This window comes from Malania oleifera, chromosome 3 (genome assembly GCF_029873635.1).
Source record: "Malania oleifera isolate guangnan ecotype guangnan chromosome 3, ASM2987363v1, whole genome shotgun sequence".
Classification (NCBI taxonomy): domain Eukaryota; kingdom Viridiplantae; phylum Streptophyta; class Magnoliopsida; order Santalales; family Ximeniaceae; genus Malania; species Malania oleifera.
In genome coordinates this window covers 64,134,456-64,149,962 of record NC_080419.1, presented here as the reverse complement: position 1 = coordinate 64,149,962, position 15,507 = coordinate 64,134,456, and the positions used below count along the sequence as shown (strand labels likewise).

Here is a 15,507-nt window from a genome sequence, read left to right as displayed (position 1 = left end):
CCATTCATCCCATGATTTTTTCTTCCACATATCATGCAAGAAAATTGCCTCCTTCATGTTTCCTTTAGTAGGATTCAAGTGTTATTTATGAAAAAATAATATTATTTTAAAAAAAATGTTGAACTCCTGTCAAACTATCTCAAAGCACAATCAGTAACACTTCAAACGAATGAGAAACATCAAAACTTAAACAGGTCTAAGAAGAGACAGTAAAGCCAAGTGCACAAGAATTCTAGAAGTGGCACTCTCTCAACTTCACTGCAGTGTTTCTCCAGAATTTGTCATGAGTTAAACAGTACTACAAAGAGAGGATTTTTCCCTCAATTTCTCATTAAGGATTTCTGATGTTTCTGTGTAACTAATTCAACCAAAAATAACCAACAGAGATTTAGCACATATGCCAATTAAAAGCAATATATTCTCCCAGAAGTAAGTAAGTATGCCAGCATATTTCAGTTATGTTACTGTGCAAGCATTTGAAAACAATAATTTGACATTAATTAGACACAATCTACAATGCTGTAACCATTAGTCACCAACACATGTTTGCATAAGCTAATGCATAAAAGGCAATAAGGGCATAGAATCAGTGCATCAGCTATTGCCAGTTTGCCCACTCTAACCATAGATGTAAAATAGATACAGATATAAAATATCAAATCAAGAAACTTTTCATCAAAAATATTTTCACTGCTAGTGAATATCTGTATCTAAAATATCTAACAGTGCCAGAAGCATATAGAGGCGAAGCAATGACAAAAAGCAATTGAATCATTCAATCAGCTCTGTTTGCTCACTGATCTTTGTCCCTATTTTAACTTCTGTATATATTGGGAATCCTATAAGCGGACAAACACAAGTAGAGATAAATGAGATATTCAACCAAAATCATGGTAAACAGGACTTTGTCATCATAACATCTCGTAATAAATTTTAGAAGTTCCCATTCATTCAACAATCCAAGAAAATGCCTCATATTACAATTATAGTGTCCATATAAAGTTCGACTTATATTTTAATACAAGAAAAAACGTACTATATGAGATTAAAAAAAACTTACCGCAATCATAACACTCTCATGAAAAATATATGGTGATAAGAAGACCCAAAAGATGTCATAAACAAATGCGCAACAGAGTAGCACTGAGGCAACCTGAGCAAAGAAACATTTTCTCACAATAGCTCTGATATATAAATAACAGGAAAATAACACACTAACAACACAAGTACCTTGATATTAGGTAATCGAGCCATCTGCAAGACTGTTATCATCAAGCATATACCCTGTGAACAAGGAAAATCCCTTTTCAAGTACAGAACAGCAAGAAGTAAGGATTCGCAAATCACGCAAATTTTCCCTGAACTGATTTCAAGCAAAATAAATCAGCATACAATATACCCTAGTGAATTGATGGAAAAATATTAAAAGGTAAATCTGCAATCTATTTAAACACATGCCTGCATTAGCACTTCCCCTACATACACACAAATTCCTAGTAAGAAAAGTGGAAAATCATTGGCAAAAAAAAAATTGCACAGAAACTAAAGGCTCTTGAAGTTGTTGCAAGACAGTCATTAGTTCATAGACCAAAATCAGCATAGAACAGCGGCTGTCAACCCAAGGACAATTGCAATCCCACCCTGGATACAACTTAAATAAAGCATCACGCCAACCATTTGCACTACTATAATTGCAGAATTTCAAAAAGAAAAAGTTGATGACATTATAAAAGCACTGAAAAAAGGATCACTACCGAATCCTTCAATATCATAGATGAATAAACAACATAATGAGTACCCATGGAACACAACTTATTGAAATATAACTATAGAAGGCAGTTATAAAGTCAGCTGAGCTTAGTATTAAGGGAAAGTAATATAGCATGCATGGTATAAGTTCTTCTAGAGCAAAGAGACGCATAGTTTTTAAAAATTTTAAATTTTAAAACACGCAAAGTGAAGGCCAAACACGAAAGGGCAACAAATACCCATGCATGAGGTAATTAATTATACAAAGAAGTTTGTCAACTCTTTTAATGAACTTAACCTATTCTCTTACTAATTTGTACCTTTATCACAAAAAAATAGAAACTACAATTTTTTTTTCCCTTCTTCGTTTTAAAACAACTATAGAAATACAATCACAAAAGAACAATAGTGTCTTCCCATCAGTACATAGTCCAAAGCAATTTAAAGGAGATTTATATTTGTTTCTAGTTTCTTTTGTGCAACGAAGATGACTTCCTTAGCCCCTTTAATGAATCTTTCTCGCCTTCGCAGAGCTAAAGGAAAGAATGAATCTTTCTCGCCTTCGCTGAACTATAGAAACGGATTAAATACAATCCCTGCAGTCTCTGCTCTGGATGAATCTTTCTCGCCTTCACTGACCTAAATAAAAGGATTAAATACAATTCCTGCAGTCGATGCTCTGTTCTAATAATAATAACAATAACAATAACAATAATAATAACAACCTGCAGTCTCTGCTCTGCTATAATAATGGTGATGATGATTATGATGATGATAATAAGAATATGAATAATAACAACAACAAGACCAAAAAAAAAAACGGAGATTTATATGGAGATCCAGTCTTACAAGGCCACTACAGAGTTCAGACATGAGGGACCCATGGACCTGACACACAAACAGTTGGTCGTACTGAAAAATGTATTGTAAATCATAATAACAGCTACTAGAAAAAGCCAACGCACCGGTGAACTATGAAAAGGTATGGATGTTTGGAAACATTGAACATTTTCATTTTCAGAACACAGAATAGTCATCCAAAATTTTTAATCAATATTTTCCATTTTACATTTTTTTTTTTTGGAAAAAGTAGAGCACTGTCACGAAGTAATTATATTCTCAGTCATAATTAATCTACCTAGCCAGATGAAATCTCTTTTAAAATTATAACCACCTCAACATCATCTTTTCAATACACAAAAACCATTACTCATTTCGAACCAAAATATCCAAATAAGTGTACCCATAATGTACTGCACTTTTTAGAGCAGATATTACACCATGATCCCATTCCTGTTCCATGGACTGACTGGAATGTTAAACATTCTGGTGAACACTAATAATGATCCACACTAATGCAAAACATTTAATAAAAAAAAAAACACATCTGTACTGATTGCAAGCCACCAGAACTCCATATAAAGGATATCAATAATAGCCAGCAGATTGGCACATTTAAAAAGTCATATAAGGTACCCTCACTTTAGACTGTCACCATTGCTTCAGAGTGGATCTAAGGTTGCCTTAAAAAATGAACTATTATTTAGCACACCTAAGAAAAGTTTTTTGGTTCAAGAAAATGGATACCTATGTCAACAAATTTCTAGAAATTACATATTCACACTTAATGTATTTTTACAATAAATAAATGGTTAATTACAATATATAGTACTCTACATTTGAGGTTTGTCATAAATAAGGGTATGAAATTTTTCACCTTTTTTTTTTTTTTTGGGTTTGGGAGATCAACTACAAAAGCTATATATCTATTAAGAAGATTAATGAAAAATTTTAGGGAAAAGAAGAGGGACTTGCATATGATTTTATTCTATGGTGCATTTTAGAAAAAATGGGAGTACATAATATGTATATTAATGTCATTGAGGATGTTTGCTATAGAATAATGACTAGTGTTAGGACAAATCTAGGAATTTCCAATTTTAGGTGTACATCAAGGATCTGCTTTGAGCCCTTATCTTTTTGCACTGGTCATGGACGAACTTACTAGCATCCAAAATAAGATTCCATTGTATATATTGTTCAGACATGACATTGTCTTGATTGATGAAACTAGGGATAGAGTAGAATCTAAGTGGGAATCATGGAAAGAAGCTTTAGAACCTAGAGGTTTTAGGATAAGTAGAAATAAGAAACAAGACATAATATATGACATGTTTAGCCATTGTAGGAGGAATATTAGAGAAAAGATTAAACTTAATCATGAAATTAATAGAACTACTAGATTTCAATACCTTGAATCTATTATGCAAGCTGAAGGAGAAATCAAAGAATATTTTATCCACAGAGTTAAAGCAAGGTGGATAAAATGGGGAAGAACTTCAGGCGTGTTACATGATTGTAGGATACCTTTAAAATTAAAATTAAAGTTTTATAGGATAGCATAAGACCATCTATGCTATCTGGATAAGAAGGGCAACTAATAAACAATAATCCAAAAGGTAAAAGTTGTCAAAATGAGCCAGCTAAGGTGGCATTAAAAAATAAATTAATGAATAAACATATTCATAGTAAGTTAGGCATAGCACCTAAAAAAGACAAGGGACGGGCAGCTCAAATGGTACATGCATCTGCAACGTAGGCCAAACAATGCTCTAGTGAGGAGTGGGCTAATTACACTAGTGGCAGTATATGGCTAGGGTAGACCTGCACTTGGAATGAAATAGTGACTAGGGATTTAAAAGCCTTAAATTGTCCAAGGATTGCCCATGATCGTCTAAATTGGCGAAAAAGGATTTATGTAGCCAACCCCACCTAGTGGGACTCAAGGCTTGGTTTTTTTTTCTCTTTTTTTCTTCTCTCTTTTTTACACAAAAAAAACCTACTCATAAGAGAAGAAACAAAAATACAAGCATTTGAGAACAAGATATCCTATAGAAATCAATTAAAAGCAATTACAAAGGTGCTGCGCTCCAATCTCTTTTGAGGTCAAACAATGAAATCCCCCAAAAAATACCTAAGTGCCAAAAAGACGCAAGAAAACAATCTCTTCCATAACAAATATTAAAAAGATATTGGAGCATTATGAACAGATAATAATCTAAAAAAGAAAGACAGCAAAGCCTCCAGCGATATCTCTTCTGCCAATTATCCTTTTAAAACCAAATCATATAGCCATTAGCCACTTCAAACCGTGAGAGAAGAAATACCAATGAGCAACCTTGGGAAACAAAACTCTAGGTGCTGGCATGAGAAACATTGCCACTCCCTCTAGTATCCCATCCACACCAATGAATTCCATACTTACTTTAACCTTGTGTCATACATATTTAGCCTCTAAAAGAGAACCTCCATAACCATTTCCAAACTAAAGAAATGTTCATAGGTAAGGTGGTCGATCATGACATTCACACTCATTCTTAATATGCACATTTCAACTGGGTCATGCAGCCACAGCAGAAGAACCACCATTCTCCATTGAGCTTCACCATGTAGTTCATTTTATCAATGATCCTGAGCTTAGTTATTTACATGGGAATATCAATTATCTTCATAATAATGTAGGCAAGGAGAATCTCTCCATGCACCATTAATAATGCCTGGTCAAATCATTTTAAGAGAATTCTTTTCATTGTAGGAGGAAACTCAATAAGTCCAGTAGGATAAAAGAAATTGTTAGCAGTCTCATAATCTGGAGTCAAAGCATACAAAAATAATTTCAACCTGCATTTTGATTTTTTTTCTCTGGATCAAACAGTCAAAAATTACCATCCAGCACAAATATGTCGACAACAGAAGAAAATGCATTTATATCTCAACAACTGCAAAATTCTTTCATTGGGAATGCATGTTGTGGTAAGGGTGGTGATGGAAGAAGACAAGCAAAAGAAACTGACATAAATAGATGAAACCTACCAAGATATCTTGCCCAACCCAAGCATATGATGCATGCTGATTTGCAGCCCAGAAAATTGCAAACCCCATACAAAATAATAACACTGCAATTGAGAGAACAGACACCTCCCCCAAAAGAGGCAAGTTCACAGTCTTTTGCCCCAGGTTTCTGCGTTTTCTGCTAATCCAATAAATTGAACTTTTTGGTAAAGAGAGAATAATAAAAAGACAGAATAAGAGGAAAACTATTACAAAAAATGGGTGGTTAACAGCTTCAGCAACACAAATAGGAACATTAACATACCTCAACAGCAAGGTTACTGTGCAAGCATGCATTCCCTGTAAACAGAAGCAACTTCAATCAGTACAATCCAGAAGTCAATCAGTCTGATCTATTGCAGTAAAGTTCATTAATTAATAAATCACTCCAAACTTGTAAGGACCGTTGAAACAGGATCCTAAAATCCTATCTCTAGCAGCATGAGACAGTTGGGAAAGTTTCATACTCTGGAAGCTCATAAGCAGAGCTATTAGTTGAGAAGGGATCAAGAAGAAGAAGAAGCAACTTGTGAACCATGATTTGACGTCTAAGCCTATAATACGCAACTTGTGAGCCACAATAATAGGTCTTTCAATTTACACAATACTATTAACAGCACTTCTCAAATGCTCAAGGATTTCATGAACTTAAAACCCTCCCAACCTCTATGCTTGTATCTTCTCTCTCTTACTATATCTTCTTGTATTATCAAAAAAAAAAAAAAGAATACTTTGAGGTGTATGTTAGAGCATCTTAGACCTTGATCAAAGCTTTTTTTTTTTATCATTATCATTATTTTATTTTTTTATAATAAAAGAAGATATATTAAGAGAGAGAGAGAGAGAGAGAGAGAGAGAGAGAGAGAGAGAGAGAGAAGATACAAGCAAGAGAGGATAAGGAATCCTCAAAGAAAATAAAAACAAAGATTAAAGGGTAAAGACCACCCAAAACCTGCCCCCAATCTGAACCACTATTACCCACCAGGCAACCACCCAAAACCCTAAACACTACATGAGAAAACCTCATTTCAGTCCTTTCCCATTGCTGCAAATTGGCCAATTCCCATTGCCTCTTCCTAACCTTACTATGCCACCATCCAAGTAGACTTCTATTAGAAGAAAATATGATACTTTAGAAACTAGGGTGTGTGACCCCGCCCGCAAGGGGGGGGGGGGGTGAAGAATTGTGTTTGTGTCCTCGAAGTTTTCCTTTTTTTTCTATTAGTAATAAATAAGTGGACAGACGTGGTCTGCACATAAGGCTCTAGGATAACTGCCAACTGTACTCCTTCTCTTCCTCCTCTTTTTCTCTTCATCTCTAACTCTTACATGCTGTATTTTCTTCTTTGATTCTTCAATATATTGCAGATTTTTAACATAGTATCAAAGCAGGTCCTCTGAAACTGATTAATCTAAAATAGTTACAGCCCTTCTCTTCCTCTCCTTTTCTCTTCCTTGTCAATCCTCACAGTAGAGATTTTTTTCCTGGTTTGACAGTCGTTTACGGTTTTATATCCTTCTCCTATCAGCTGTGTACAGACCCCTACTGTCTCCCAAGGACTGCTGTTGCTGTTCTGATGTTTGTTCTGACTGCTGGTCCAGTGATGATACTGTTTTGATGCTGTAATAGTTGTTAACATGCCTGCTTTTTTGCTTCTGGCTGCTACCAGGGTGGTTGTTGAGTGTCTGCATTGCTTCCTTGTGGTCTGCCCTGATCTGTGTGGTCAAAGTGTGGTCTTCTCTGCTCTGCATACTCAGCCAACTTTGACAGGATCAGTGTGCTATTTGTGTCTGTGATTTCTGGTAGGATATTGTAATTTCACTTCTGCAGTAGTAGCTTCCTGTTGAAGTTCTGGAAGATTAAGAGTGCTGTTCCATGCCTGTGTTTGAGTGCAGTTTTGTGCTGTGTTTGCTGTCTGATTTCACATAGCTGCTGTGTTATTCGTTTCGGTACTGGTGTGCAATGATTGGAATGTGTAGGGGGTGGTTTTATGGCCTCTACAGAGAGTGCTTCGGCAAATACTGTTAATGAACAGATCACAGCCATCAAATTGGTTGGATCCTCCAACTATTGTGGTCTCAGGCAGTGCGTGCGTATATTAATGTGAAAAGTAAATCCAAGTATTTGTTCCATTCTCCTCAGACTCTAGACACCAAGAATTATGAGGATTGGATGGAACAATGACATTGCTTGTGTGGTTGTGGAATAGCATGGAGCCACAAATCACAGCAAATGTGATTTTTCGTAGAACAGCCTAGGCTAGGGAAGACCTTCGTGAAAGCTTCTTACAAGACAAAAATCAAACTTGTGTTTTTGACCTATAAGAGAAGTTTCTCAAATATGACCAAGCAGGTTGGTCCATTAGTGAGCATTATAACACTTTGCAGGGGTATGTGGGAGGAATTCCACATCTATCAAATAGTTAGCTCTGACAATGAGATGATTAAGAGGCAATAGGCAGAGTTTTTAGTTGCCAAGTTTTTATCTAGACTGAGTCCTAAGCATCAACCCATCCATGATAAAATTCTTGCTAGTGGATCCATACCTTCCGAGAATGAAGCATATGCTAGAATCCAACATATCACCAAAGATTCCTCTAAGTCTTCTTCTTAAGCTTCTCCCATGATGGTTCAGCCATGGTTTGCACTGCCTCCAACCAGGGTAAGGGGAAGTGCTGGAGGATGAGGATGGGCTGGCAAAGGTAGTGTATCAGGATGAGGAGTTCATCATAGCAATTCCTGCATTTGCACACATTGTCATAAGGAAAAACATACGGTTGATCATTGCTAGGATCTCATGGGAGACCAACTTCAGCCAATAAGTTTGTTGCCAATGGTGATTCCACTATTGAAAGTTCAAGTGCACCAGGTCACTCCATTGGGGGAGAGTTGAGTACATTATCTACCATGTCCTGAGAGGAGTATAACAATCTCGCTTGCATGGTTCAGCAACTTCAAACTCGGTCTTCTATATCTACTGCTACTATGGTCCATTCAAGTGTAGTTAGGATTCTTGCCCCATCATCCTCTTCACCCTGGGTTATTGATTCTCATGCCTCCTCCCGTATAACAGGTAATCCTAATTTGTTTCAGTCCTTGAAACCTACCATTTTACACTCTAAGGTTACTCTTGCGGATGGTTCAATTACACCAATTTCTAGTTGTGGCGATATTCTTTTGTTTCCTTCTATGTCTCCCTCCTATGTATTATATGTGACTAAATTTCCCTTAAACTTGTTATCAATTAGAAAATTAACTAAATCCCATCAATATTCATATTATGTGACCTTCTTTCCTCATTGTGCTATTCAGGATCTGCAAACAAAGAAGAGGATTGGTGGAAGGCTTCAGAAGGATGGCTTGTACTAATTAGAATAGGTAGGAGGCAAGATTGAACAGAACAAGACCAATACTGATTTCATGTCTCGTAGTCAACATATGCCAAATAAAACAGGTATGCGATTAGCTGGCTCAAAAAAGAAAGGAAGTTGTAAATTTGCAATAAATTGAAGAATCAAAAAAAGAAAATACAGCACTTAGGGTTAGAGATGAAGAGAAGAGGAGGAGGAGGAGGAGGAGAATAGTAAATAATTCTCCTATAACCCTATGTACAACTCCTGGTCTACCCACTCATTCATTAATATATTAAAAAAAATCAAGGACAAAAATACCCCCACTCATACAACCTAATGACTAAAATACCATATTTTCTTCTAACACTCCCCCCTAAGCTAGAGGTGTACAAATATCACCTAACACCAACTTATCACAACCATTAGACAGGACGATCTTAAATAAAGTCTCTGTGAACTTCGCCTAACTGATCCACAGATTTCACAAACAGAGTCCTCGCTACCTTCTTGAACATAGCATCCCTTACAAAATGACAGTCAACTTCAATGTTCATTGTCCTCCCATGAATACTACATTGGTAGCGATATAGATGGCAGCTTGATTATGACAAAACATATCTATCAACTTTGTTGCCGAGAATCCCATCTCTCTTATAAGAGATTTAAGCCACATAAGCTCACTCACAGTATGAGCCATAGCTTGATATTTTTCTTCAGCACTAGATCTTGCTATAGTAGTTTGTTTCTTGCTATGCCACATAACAAGATTACCTTGCACAAATGTACAATATCCAGTAGTAGACCTTTGATCATTAATAGAGCCAGCCCAATCTACATCAGAGCACCCCATGATCTCACAATTTGTATTACATTTATATATCAACCCTTTGCAGAGAGAGCGTTTGAGATACTGCAAAATCCTACAAACATCCCAAAGTGGTTGTTTGGGATTTTCCATAAACTGACTCTCCACCCCCACTTCAAAAGATATGTCAGGTCTAGTAACAATTAAGTAGATGGCATTTGAAACGCAGGCCTAGTAGAGCACCTATCAAGAGAAGTGAGTTAGTTATTGTGTCTGGCATGAAAATGGTAGGTGTAGGCCTAAAAACTCTTGGAATGAAGTAGCAAGAAAGGATTTAACAAACCTTAAGCTAATAAAGGAAAATCCTCTTGATCGGGTGAATTAGGAGAAAACGATTCATCAGTGGGACTTAAGGATTGTTGTTGTTTATAACAGTCAAGTACATCAACCTAGCATCCAACTGCCTACATCAACATTTGTCTTCAAAATCTAGTCTGACATCCCTAGTCAACTTCATGTTAGTGTCCATATGAGTATCAACTAGTTTAGCTCCAAACAAACCAGGCTCTCTTAGCAAATCCAAGGTATATTTTCACTAAGATAAATTCAACCTTTTCCTACACTATACAATTCCAATACCAAAAAAGTACTGCAAGGTACCCAAGTCCTTGATTTGAAATTTAGCTTGAAGCCACTACTTAACATCTACAATCCCGTTTAGTCATTGCCAGTAATGATGATATTGCTAGAGGTTATTTATGTCTTTTAGTACAATTATTACTTTTACTAAGCGTGTTAGTATGTTAATTAGTGAGAGTAAAGGTATTATTGTCATTAGAATGTATTTAATTTGTATTATAAATAGAGGGAGAGGGCTATCTTAAAGTTAGGTCATTCATTTAATCAAAATCCCAATGTGGGATAGTGGACAATAAATCACTAGAAAGCAATGAATTGAGGGTTCTCCATCTCTCTCAAGACCCTTGCTAGCATATTCCAACTTTGAGATAAGCTAGGCTTCAATATTGTATTTTTAACTATTAAATCACTTTTTTCTTACAATAATGGAATATTTCTAGCTTAGTTAGGGGTTTTAAATCGAAAACAAGGTTAAAAGTGTGCCCCAACACCCTCATAGGAAAAGAAAAGGAAACCCCTAGAACAATAAGGACATTCTTAGAAAGAGAACCATCCGGACAACACCCTAGCTTCCTTTATTTTATAAAAAGGAAGCCAGGCACACTAAGAGGAGGAGGGGGGAGCTCACACATTGAAAGGGAATGCACACGTTCAAGAATAAAGGGAGTTCACATTTGGAAGGAGGTTAAAAGGTTGGGAGAGAGCACATGTTTAAGGATTGGGAAAGGTTCAACAGTTTATGGCTTTCATGGGACTTCCTAGCATTCTTGGCATTCTTATTAGCTCCTAGAGAAGGTTGCAGGTATGATTTTTTCTCCCTCATTCCTTGAGTTTCATTTTACATACGGCCAATACTAGAGCATGCATCATGTAAACCTTCATCTAGTTTGCATTCCATGAAAAATCCCAACTTTATAGTGTAGATATGCATCGTATTTCTTATAAGTGCTCTCATATTTTTTTCATTGATTAGACTATTCCCCTCTGTTCTAACTCTTTTTTCTATCTTTTATTAGTTTCGAATCTCAAGAACAAAACGAGTAGATAATGGAAGGGTTAAGAAAGATGGTGAAAAGCAAGAACAGCCGAAATGAAGGAGAGGGTATCAACTATGGTTATGCGTGTTTTGCAATGCTCCGTAGGTCCAACACCTGCCTGGGTGGATCTCTGAACCACCTTAACTCGGATGGCGAACTCAAAATGGAAAGTATAAAATTGGGAATTTCAAAGCAAATTGACAAAGTCACCACAAACCTATTTTATCCTAAATGAGATAAGAAAACCTAATTAATTACCGATGATCATTTGGTCAACTAGATACACCTAGGGTCTAAGGAATCAATAGTCAAAGTCTATGTAACCAGAGTCAAGTTAGAGAGTACAGCTATGTGAGGGAAGGTGCTAGCACCCCCTACACACCCGCCTTGCAAATGGTATCTAATTAGGCTAAGATTACCTTTAAACTTAATCCAACAAAACTTAGACTCTTTTCTTTTAAATATTTACCGACTATTTAAATATTTAATAGCCCCACACAAGACAGAAATTGCCTTCCTCTCAAGATTCACGAAAGCATGAACAAGAGAATTGCTGACTGTTCTCTTTATCCTCCTTCCCCTCTTATTCTCTTTGTTTCTAACCCTAAGGGCTGTACTTCCTTCTTTGATTCATCAATTTATTGCAAATTTACAACTTCTTCCTTTCTTTTTTTATCAGCTAACTACATACCTGTTTTATCCAGCATATGTTGAATATGAGACACAAAAGTAGTACTGATCTTATTCTGCTCAATCTTGCCATTTACATTTTCTAATTCAACATTCCCCAAACCAATAACTTCCTCTATACCCTACCCTCCATTGGAGGTGAAGACTTCAAGGAATGAGCCCCATAAAATCAGAATTATCTTATCCATAACCAAGTTGTTCACGAACCTCATCTATGAGTAGCTCTTCGTTACAATCAAACTCATTAATCATATCACCCTCCTTATCTGAAAGGCCACCCCACTTTTTCTTCTCCAACAGAATTTCCCCACTAACCTTTTTTCTTAAATCTGTTTTCAACTCATCCAAATCCTCAATGTAAAAATTACCATCTGTATTTTTTGAGGAAGGTACTTTTTCTTCTAGCTTTTCGAATTTACAGAACGGCAATGATGGAGCTAGAGACGCAGACGGAAACCCAATAAAAACAGATAAGGAAGACTTGAAAGGAAGATTGAGATCTTACAGAAAATTGAGGAAAATACAGCAAAATCTTCTAAGGGAAAACAGAATTGAAAGCTATTGTAGTGTGATAATGAACTGGAAGAATGGGATGAAAAAGATAATAATCTATTTTTGGAACAGATTAGGGAATTCAAGTATGTTTGTGTAACTCCTCCTCATCCTGAGGATATCAATAATTATACGGATGCTATTCAAAATTAAAACTCAAAGCAGGAGGCACCTTTAAAAGAGGCAAGAGACTTTTCGTGGGTCCTCTTATTCTGAACAGTCAGGTAAGGATTTTTTCAAGTTTATCTGCAGTTCCAAGTAATCTTTTTGAAGAGGAAGCTTTGGCTAAAGAAAATCACATGGATAATTCCTCTGATAGCCGGCTTTTATTTCACTTTGGGACTGATCTTTATTCTGGGATTGATACTTTTATTACTTGCAACAAGTCAATTAATTCTGGCAAAGGTATCTTACCTACACCTATGGTTGACTGTACTGAAAACAATTACCTTTTTTTTCCAAAGAGAATCGAATCCTTTAGGAGGGACTTTTAACTCTTGATCCACTAGGAAATGAGAGGGACAACCAAGACCCTCAGGAGATCTTAGATAGGATGGGGAGCTTTGCTGTTAATCCTTTAGGCCAGGCTGTTAAGGTTGTTGTTTCTACCTATGAAAGGAAAAAGGGTGGATAAAGGATAGCAAAAATTAGCTTCCAATATAAACTATGGCGGGGGGAATAGTAAGAGGGTCAGGAGCAGCAAGAGGGTAGAATGAAGATCTTTTGGAATGTTAGGGGTCTGGACTGCCTTCATAAACGTTGTCAGATTAAAGAGATCATTGCTAAGGCTGCCCAAGAATTTGTTGTGATTCAAGAGTCCAAACTAGAGGTGGTTGATGGCTTCGTTGTTAGGAGTGTATGGGAGTCTAGATTCAAAGATGAGGTTTGGTTAGCTTCCACAGGATCCTAGGGGGGTATTGTGATTACTTAAGACACCAGGTTTGCTAGATGTTCTTATTGGTTCCTTTTCTGCATCTATTTTTTTGGATGTTAAAAGGTAAGAGCTAATGGTGGTTTACCTCAGTTCATGGACAGAATATCCCCCATTTGAGGGGTGTTTTGTGGGAGGAATTAGTTGCGGTCAATGGGTTGTGCTCCCCCAAATTGGTTTGGGGGGGTAATTTTAATGTCATAAGATCCACTAATGAGAAATTGGGAGGCCATAGGATTACCTCAAGTATGAGGGGTTTTGATAATTTTATTAACGAGTGTGATTTGAGAGATATTACTTGAACACTCAATTTACTTGGTTTGCTGAGGGTACTAGATCCTAGAATTGATGGGTTTTTGTTTACCCCTGATTGGGAAGATAAATTTCCTACTCTTATTCAAGGAGTATTTCCTAGAGTGATTTATGATCATTGTCTTTTGATTCTTGAATCTAATCCTATAAAATGGGTCCTACTCCCTTTAGATTTGAAAATATGGGATTGACCCATCATGATTTTTAGAATTGGGTTAGGATTTGGTGGGAAGAGTGCACTATGGAAGGTTGGGAAGGTTTTCGTTTCATGAAAAAATTGAAGTGTTTGAAAGAAAGATTAAAAAGTTGGAATTTGGAGATTCTTGTTGAACGTCCTAGGAAGAAAGATATTCCTAAGGAAATGGATGTGATTGATAGATTGGTTGAAGAGGGTCCTCTTTCAAAGGACATTGTCAGTAGACAAGCTCAGTTACCCAATGTGTTTGAAAAAGTTGTCTTTACGGAAGACATCAATTGGTGACACAAATACAAATTGGATTAAATATGGGGATTGTAACTCTAGGCTCTTTCATAGTGTGGCAACTAGGAATCTTTTTAAAGAAATTGAGGATGATAGGGGAGAGATTATTAAGGAAGCTGATCTTATTGCGAGTTTGATTACAAATTTCTATAGAAACCTCTTTTTTGAGGAGGAATTTGGAAGAATAATGGTAGAGGAGTTGGATTGGTGTCCTATAACAGCTGACAAGCTGCTTGGTTAGAGAGACCTTCTAAGGAAGGGGAGATCAAATGATCAATTTTTTGAGATGGCTAGAGAAAAGGATCCTAGACCAGATGACTTTACCATGGCTTTTTTCAAGACAATTGGGAGATTTTGAAGGGCAATATTTTTAAAATTTTTATTGAATTCTTTGATAATGGAGTGGTAGGGAGGAGTATGAATTCTAATTTTATCACCTTGGTGCCCAAAAAAGAAGGTGCTGTTAAGGTTAAGGACTTTAGACCTATTAGTGTACCTACTAGTGTTTATAAGATCTTGGCTAAGGTGTTTTCTAGAAGATTGGCTACTATTCTAGAGGACACTATGTCTACTAGTTAGAGTGCTTTATAGGTAATAGAAAAATCCAAGACGATGCCCTGATAGCTAATGAGGTGGTGGAGGATGCCATTCAAAGAAAGAAGAGTGGGCTTGTGTTGAAATTGGACTTTGAAAAACTTATGATAGGATGAGTTGGAGTTTCTTGGAAAAGGTCATGGCTAGAAAAGGTTTTGGTCTGAGGTGAAGGAAATGGATTAGAGGGTGCCTATTTTCTGTGACCTTTTATGTCTTAGTTAACAGCAAGGCTAAGTCTTGGTTTTGTGCGTCTAGGGGCCTAAGACAAGGAGATCCTCTCTCTCTTTTCCTTTTGACCATTGTGGTGGATGGTTTAAGTAGAATGATTGAGACAAGTGTAAATAGAGGGTTCATGGAGGGAATTAAGGTAGGTAATGAGGAATGCACCATTTCGCACCTTCAGTTTGCAGATGATACTATTCTCTTTCTATTTGATTATGAGGGTTGTTTCTCTAATTTGTTGACAATCTTAC

General features: G+C 36.5%; 1 protein-coding gene across 2 annotated transcripts in view; it reads right to left on the bottom strand.

Annotated features, from left to right (window-relative positions):
- Positions 1 to 15,507, bottom strand: part of LOC131150887 (signal peptide peptidase-like 2) — a 118,459-nt gene that overhangs the window by 70,109 nt on the left and 32,843 nt on the right. Inside the window, exons 7-10 of one of the 2 annotated variants that reach the window (XM_058101945.1) lie at positions 5,906 to 5,940; positions 5,623 to 5,779; positions 1,231 to 1,284; positions 1,061 to 1,153 (exon numbers count right to left, since the gene is read on the bottom strand). In XM_058101945.1, the coding sequence (XP_057957928.1) occupies positions 1,061 to 1,153; positions 1,231 to 1,284; positions 5,623 to 5,779; positions 5,906 to 5,940 (339 nt within the window). Of the gene's footprint in view, positions 1 to 1,060; positions 1,154 to 1,230; positions 1,285 to 5,622; positions 5,783 to 5,905; positions 5,941 to 15,507 lie in introns of both variants that reach the window. The other variant, XM_058101944.1, reaches the window with a different exon arrangement.